The sequence below is a fragment of the Pteropus vampyrus genome, unplaced genomic scaffold (assembly GCF_000151845.1).
Source record: "Pteropus vampyrus isolate Shadow unplaced genomic scaffold, Pvam_2.0 Scaffold121, whole genome shotgun sequence".
In the NCBI taxonomy this organism is placed as follows: domain Eukaryota; kingdom Metazoa; phylum Chordata; class Mammalia; order Chiroptera; family Pteropodidae; genus Pteropus; species Pteropus vampyrus.
This window is the reverse complement of record NW_011888902.1, coordinates 1,635,305-1,642,133: the sequence shown is the minus strand read 5'-3', so window position 1 is coordinate 1,642,133 and position 6,829 is coordinate 1,635,305. Positions and strand designations below refer to the sequence as shown.

The 6,829-nt window shown below is 36.3% G+C and overlaps 1 protein-coding gene across 1 annotated transcript in view; it reads right to left on the bottom strand.

The window, feature by feature from the left end:
• SPATA17 (spermatogenesis associated 17) overlaps positions 1-6,829 on the bottom strand; it is a 119,616-nt gene that overhangs the window by 70,962 nt on the left and 41,825 nt on the right. The window contains exon 6 of the mRNA XM_023534149.1: positions 4,919-5,042. Coding sequence (XP_023389917.1) covers positions 4,919-5,042 — 124 coding nt within the window. The remainder of the gene's footprint in view (positions 1-4,918; positions 5,043-6,829) is intronic.

Below are 6,829 nucleotides of genomic sequence, written 5' to 3'. Positions count from 1 at the left end.
ATATCTACCAGTAGGTGGAGCAGACAACATAATTTATTACCCAAGAACAAGGACAAGGGAATGAAAGTCAGTTGATCTGGAATAAAACAAATCTGCAAATGAGATTTTCTTCAAAGGAAATATGTCCTATATGTGTTAGATTTAGTTTGACTGGTTACTGAATCAAAATAAATAACTTTATTAAATAATCAATCTTTGCAGAAAGATAAATTAAATTTACAAATGGAGGCCATGTTTGCATTTTACTTATTCAAATCACCTAAAATTAGCTTTCTTTTCATAAAACTTTTATGGGGACAAAGATTTTTTGATGTGTGCATTTAATAAGGGCGCTAAACTCAATCCTGTCTTACAGGTGATGGGGTGCATAACAAATAGTATTTTCTGGGAAATATAATCGACTAATCCTATTATGTCTGTAGCAACAAATTAACCTTATTACTACTAGTAAATGGTGATTGATTATTTATGCAAATAAGTTACCATGTTCAGCTTTCTGATTGAAATAAACATATACAAAAGGTGCTTAAATATGACTTGAACTTTTTAATTAATAAAACCCTGAGGCGTCTATTAATTCACTCATTGCAATATTAGTTATTTAGTTGTGTAATTTCTATTTGTGCTAAATATTTGCTTGCATAAAGATGAGATTATTAATATCTGTAAAAAGTAGTAACAGATTTTAGAATTATTTTAAGATATACATTGGATTTGTATTAAAAATAAGCTTAAAACTGACTTTAAAACAATGCTATCAGTATGAGTATGTCAGTATATCAGCATAATTGTCCTAAAATTATTAATGCATTAAATAACACATGATTTCATTTATTATCTAAGTCTGAATTTACAAATACAATTTTGTCTTACGAAAATATTCACCTTCTCTGAAGCATTAGTTGTCTAGATTAATGTTTTATTTCTATTCATCTAAGTTAAGCTATATTAGAGCTGTGAAAGTTTAATATAAAAATTAGTATTTTACAAACTAGATTAAAATCATTTCTAAATTATTGAAATCACCAATAAAACAGGGTTTCTCTCCTTGCTAAAATGCTATTAGAATTATTCTTTTAAGCGCGTCAACAGGACATTTCTTCTCCTGATATATTTCTTATAAAAAGTTATTCACACTTGAATGTTTATTCAGTAAATTTTCAAATATCTGCCCAAATTGAGAGTGAAAACTGACATGAACCTTACAAAACAAATAATCCGGCGTTGGCTTTTATTTTGTACTTAAATGTATATTTAATATAATTTGAAATCAAAACTCTTAAAACAAACAATAAAATTAATCTGCAAACATCTAACTCAGGAATATTTTCAGATCTGCAGCCTAACATCTCCCTAATAGCAAGTCACGCCAAGAAAATCGGTAATAAGAATCAGCCTCAGGTACGAATCTTTCATTCTCTGAGTCCTCCTTGGGTTTGAAAAAGTAGGAATTTTTAAAAATTAAAATAAGCCAAACAGTAAATGGAATCGGCGAAATCATAAACATAAAGAGTTGTTAATTACAATGATTACCTATATAAACTGTCATGGAAAGTTGTCAAATTCCTTCTACTAAAGAAGTTGGCATTGACCGAACCTAAACTGAATGTTGCTGCCCGTGGTTATGAATCCCGTCATGTAAACTTACACGTCCTAGTCCTAGTACAGGATCAGGTACACTGCGGATACTCAAGAATATGTGAGTTGGAGTAATTAACCAATGTATTTTAGAGTCGAGATTTACATTCACTCTGAAATCTTAAGCGTTACATCTTTTTGTTTAGGTGAAAATGAAAGATTGCATTTTTTTGCTTAAAGATGGTTTGTAATTATCACTTGCAATATCAGTTTTAAAATTCAACCTCTTACTATACGACAAAAAATACTGATTTAAAGCTAAATAAAGCAAATTTGGTGGATATAAGAAAGAAAACATTTGAAGTTGTCAGTACCATCCTGTCAGTACAAGTAATCCCCTGACCACGGCAAACAGATGAAACTAGGGTGACACCACTATCCTATTACAAAACATGCATACACACGTACGCACATGCATGCACACGCACACACACATGCGAACACAAACACACACGCAAACACATACATGCACACACGAACATACACATACACACAAACATGTGAACACACATGCACACACAGGCGAACACACAGGTGAACACACACAAATACAGGCGAACACACATGCACAGACACATGCACACACACGCACACACACATACACATGCACATGAACACACAGGTGAACACACAAACACACAAATACACACGTGAACACACACATGAACACACAAACACACATGTGTGAACACATATACACGTGCACACACGAATGCACATGCACACACATGTGCACACATACACACACGCACACACACACACACACGAGTTCGCCTTGGGAATAAAAGTGGTCCAAAGGATTGTCCTCCTGCCTTAGTAACTTGTGATCGAATATCAAGATCACTTTAACCAGTGTACCGACTTGCCAGATCCGCATAAAAATCCCTAATATTTTTACAGCACTTCTCCAAGAGGGGTGATTTGGGAACTGTTTCCCCTTTAGTGCCCTTAGGTCTGTGAAACCAGGTGGAAAACGGGAGCTGGGGGACAGCATTATAAAGATGCCTAACTAATTTTCGTTAATAACGAAAGGAAAGCAAAAAGGGAAATGAGGAAACGGAAGCTTCGAAGTGCTCAGACAAACAGAAGGAACTAGAAGTGTAGGATCGCGGTTCGTCCTCGACAGGTTGAACTCTAGTCGCACGGTACCGTTCTCTGAATGTTCTCGAAGAGCCCGGCGCCCTCTTCCATACGCTCCGTTTAACCCGTGTAACGATCCTACAAGGTGCGAAGTGACAAGGAGGCGCAGAAGACTCAAGGTGACGTCCCGTGACGGTTCCCTGAGTGGGAGAGCGCGGTGCCCGCTCGGCCCCGCCTGCTGCCCGTGCAGCCCCGGAGCTGCGGGGACGAGTGATGGCTACGCCAGAGTCCACGCGCCCTGGCATCACCAGCAGCCAGCACGCCATGAGCGACGAGAGAAACGGCGGCTTGTGTTTGTAAACATAAGCAAAACCGAAAATGTAACGGTAACATTGTTTGAAAAGTCATGAAGATCCATGAGTTGAGTCACGTGGTCGTTTGTGACATGAATTGTTAAACCAGGCACTTAAAGTTGAAAGACAATCGAAATAGTTTAAAAAGTAATGCATACCCAATATCTACCATACTCTGGCACGAGGTAAGCGTTCATGCCTTTTTCCTATATTATTATTATTAGCAAAAAAAACCTAATTCTTTCTGGACTATTCAAATTATTCCACTACCTACTCGATAGCTAGATAACCCTGGATAAAACAGAATTAACTAGTATTTCAGTTAAATTGGATTTCATCCTTTTAAAAATTGCTTTCTCTATAACACTATCCATCACAAGTATCAACAACACAATTAGAACTCAGACTAAGAATGATCCAAAGAATAAAGAGGGTTCGGAGTTATCAAAATAAACAACTCTACCTAAGAATTATCACCAGGTTTAAAGTACTAAAGTCTATACTTATGGTCCCCTTAGTTTCATCAAAATTAAAATGACTAGTAATTAAAGTTCATCAAATAAACATTTGGCTAAAAAAAATTCATGCTTTGTAATTCTATATTTTAAAAAAGGTAGCCTACCAATCATACGGCTAAAATTTTTACATTGTTATGAATTGTAAAGCAAAAAGTCAAACTATTTTGACTTTTTAAATTTTAAATTTTTAAATTATCTTTAAATTACTGCATAAGTATCTAGAGTCAAAAGACAGTCTGAGGACCAAATCTATTGCTTCTAGTTTTGTGTTTATAAATCAGTCTCATAATTATCTCTGAGTTTCAGTTTCCTTGTCTGTCAAATGAAGATAACTCAGCTAAACAAATCCAAGTGAATAATAAGAAAGTCAGCATTATTGAAAAGTGTTATTTTTTAGACCAGGAACCGGAGGCCGGAAGTCCAGAGGGGCTGTTCCCCACACACACAGCCAGCCCAGGGCTTAAGATGGTTCTGGGCTTGGATGGCTCTAAGAAGGACACCGGTCTCAAAGCACCTCACCGTCCACCTCTGGGACTTGACTGGCTCACGTCTGAAAACATGTAAATGTGTGACTCTAGCTAGAACTATGAGACTGGACTTGAAAGTCTAGAAGAAAAAATAAAACTCCAGAAATCGCCAGTTTTCTACCTCTAGCTCAAGTACCAAAACACAACTCAACCCTCAAATCCATGCTTTTTTAACCATATTTCTTTGTGAACGGCATATTCTGCATGCAATGTATTTTTTTTCTTAGCAACCATGTCAAGATCTGAGGTAGTGAAATTTTACCACATGGAGGAAAATAAATTTCTAAATATTCCAAGGTCCACATTCACATTTCTGTGTGAGGATGTAACTGCAGAAGGACTTCTGTTAAAAGCTACACCTGAAAACTTGCACCGAAATTTGGAAAGTACGCGAGAACGGTTTTAATCTCCACATTAGCTCAATTAAGAGAGAACACCTAAAAGCCACTGCAGCTTAGTAACCTGTTGGTTCCTGATCGAAGTACAATGCAGCAACAAGACGCTGCTCAGAATGGGTTTGGAAAGCTGGGCTATGCCCTTTGTGCTGTGTCATCGCAGGCAGAGACCCCGCTGCTGACCTGGGCCTTTCTGCCAGCGTCGCAGTGGCTGCCTGCATGAAGCCGCTGTCACAGACAAGTCACGGTGCCTGCCTGCACCTACACAGAAGCACAGAATTGAACTCGAAGTCACGCCTTTGTGCTATCTTTTCAGCAAGTCATGTCCCATTCAGCCCGCTAGTTTGTCTCTGTCGGGCTGGGGGCCCGCGCGGCTTCCGGGGGCTGTCGGGGACAGGTAGACCAACCTGCTTTGTGCTGACGAGGTAATGCATCTTCCGGGCTTGGTAATCTCTTTTCTTCTCCTCCCTTTCGAGGCTGGCCTTCCTCTCTTCCCTTTCTTTCATCTCTGCAAACTCGTCCAGCGCCTCCCTGCATCGAAACAGTTTGCAGTTATTTGTGATACTGAAAATCTGCTTACATTTTAATTCTTTCACTAATGATAATCGAGTAAGTTTTTGAGGGGTAATCATCACCCACATCCATCAAAGTCAGTGGTGTGATCTATCTTACCTGCACATTCGTGCAATCTTTAAAAAAACACTTAAAGTGATTTTCCAGTGGTTAAGTTTTTAGAATCAAATATCTATATATTATAGCTAATTCAGCCGTGGAAGAAACATACCAAATGCAAAACTGAATTACTGTATTAATTTCTTTGGCTGAAGATTAACTTTTTGGGACATAAATATCCCAAGAAAACATTTGATCTACTGATTTTCTTTACATTTTGATTTTGTATTTACAAATCTCTAATCATTTATTTTGTACAGCAACTAATAGGCTAATTTTAAAAGTGCGATGGTCTTTTATACATATGCTTGATTTATTATAAGTTTAATTCTGTTAACAATTCAAATAATATCAACATGATTACATATATTATCCTGCACTTGAAAGGTTGACATTTTGTCCAATTACATAAATAATTAGAATAACAATTAAATTAGGTGAATAAGTTCATGGTTTTCTGGGTGCAATAAATTTCATTAAAATAATGAAATTTTTTCATCATTTGTGTGTATGTGTCTAAGAAATTTAAACATAAAATAAGGTTTTAAAATACACTACGTAAAAAGCACCTGGCAGATAGGTTATGTTATCAAATGTGGAAAACTAAATCTTTTAATAGAACAAATCTAACGATTCATCTTAAAATAATGTTTTGAAATTGTACTTTATTCTTTTTAAAATATACATATGTAACTTAGTGTCTAGTTCTATAAGTAAAATATGAAGTAAATCATCTGAGTATTTACCTCTAAGATAACAGGAGAAAGTTCCAAAAATAAGAAAAGATTCTCATTTCTACTTCAATGTCTCGAAATACTTTTGCTGCAATTTTCTGTTAAGGGCTCCTAATACAATACTTCATACAAGGTTACTTATGAAACGGCCTGACGTTTAAAAATCACCATGCTATGCTCCTGCAGAAGGGCAATTTTTTTCAACATAAGATTAAATTGCAAAATAAATGAATTACTTGGAGTGGCATGGCCCTCATTTTGCCACCCTTCTCTTGAAAATTGCTTATTAATATGAAAAAAGGAGTCAGAAAATAGCCTGTTTTGCTTTATGCATAGTGTTTTGGGGGCTTCTGCGGCCACGTTGCTGGGCTAGCTGCACGTTTAGATTGTGTTGGCAAGCTAGGGCGGTGACCTTCTTCACCTGCATCTCCAGGCTATTATTAATCGCTAAGTAACCTGGTAAAGCCAAACAAATTTGTTTCCATTGAAAGGATCTCTATCTGTGTCTGAGAATTTGTTCTGTACCAAACAAACCTCATTAACTGTGTCCATTTTTGACAAAGAACCAGGAGTTAGGGGGACTAGTGACCTTTCTTTGTCCTTAAGGTACAAATTTCAAGGCAGTTACATAGGAATAAAGGAGAACTTCTACCAGGAAAAATGCTATCATGTTACATAACAAACTGAATATATTATTAACTTTCATCTTTTTACGTCATATAAAAATAAATATTTCTTCTATAATTCCTCTTGTAAATCTTTAAGATAATTTAAAATAACCAATGAACTGCCGCTACAAGGACAATTACTCAGATATGCATGTATCCAATTTGTTGCTCCAAAGGTATAATTTTCTGAGTAATCACAAAAAATTGTTGCTCCAAAGGTATAATTTTCTGAGTAATCACAAAA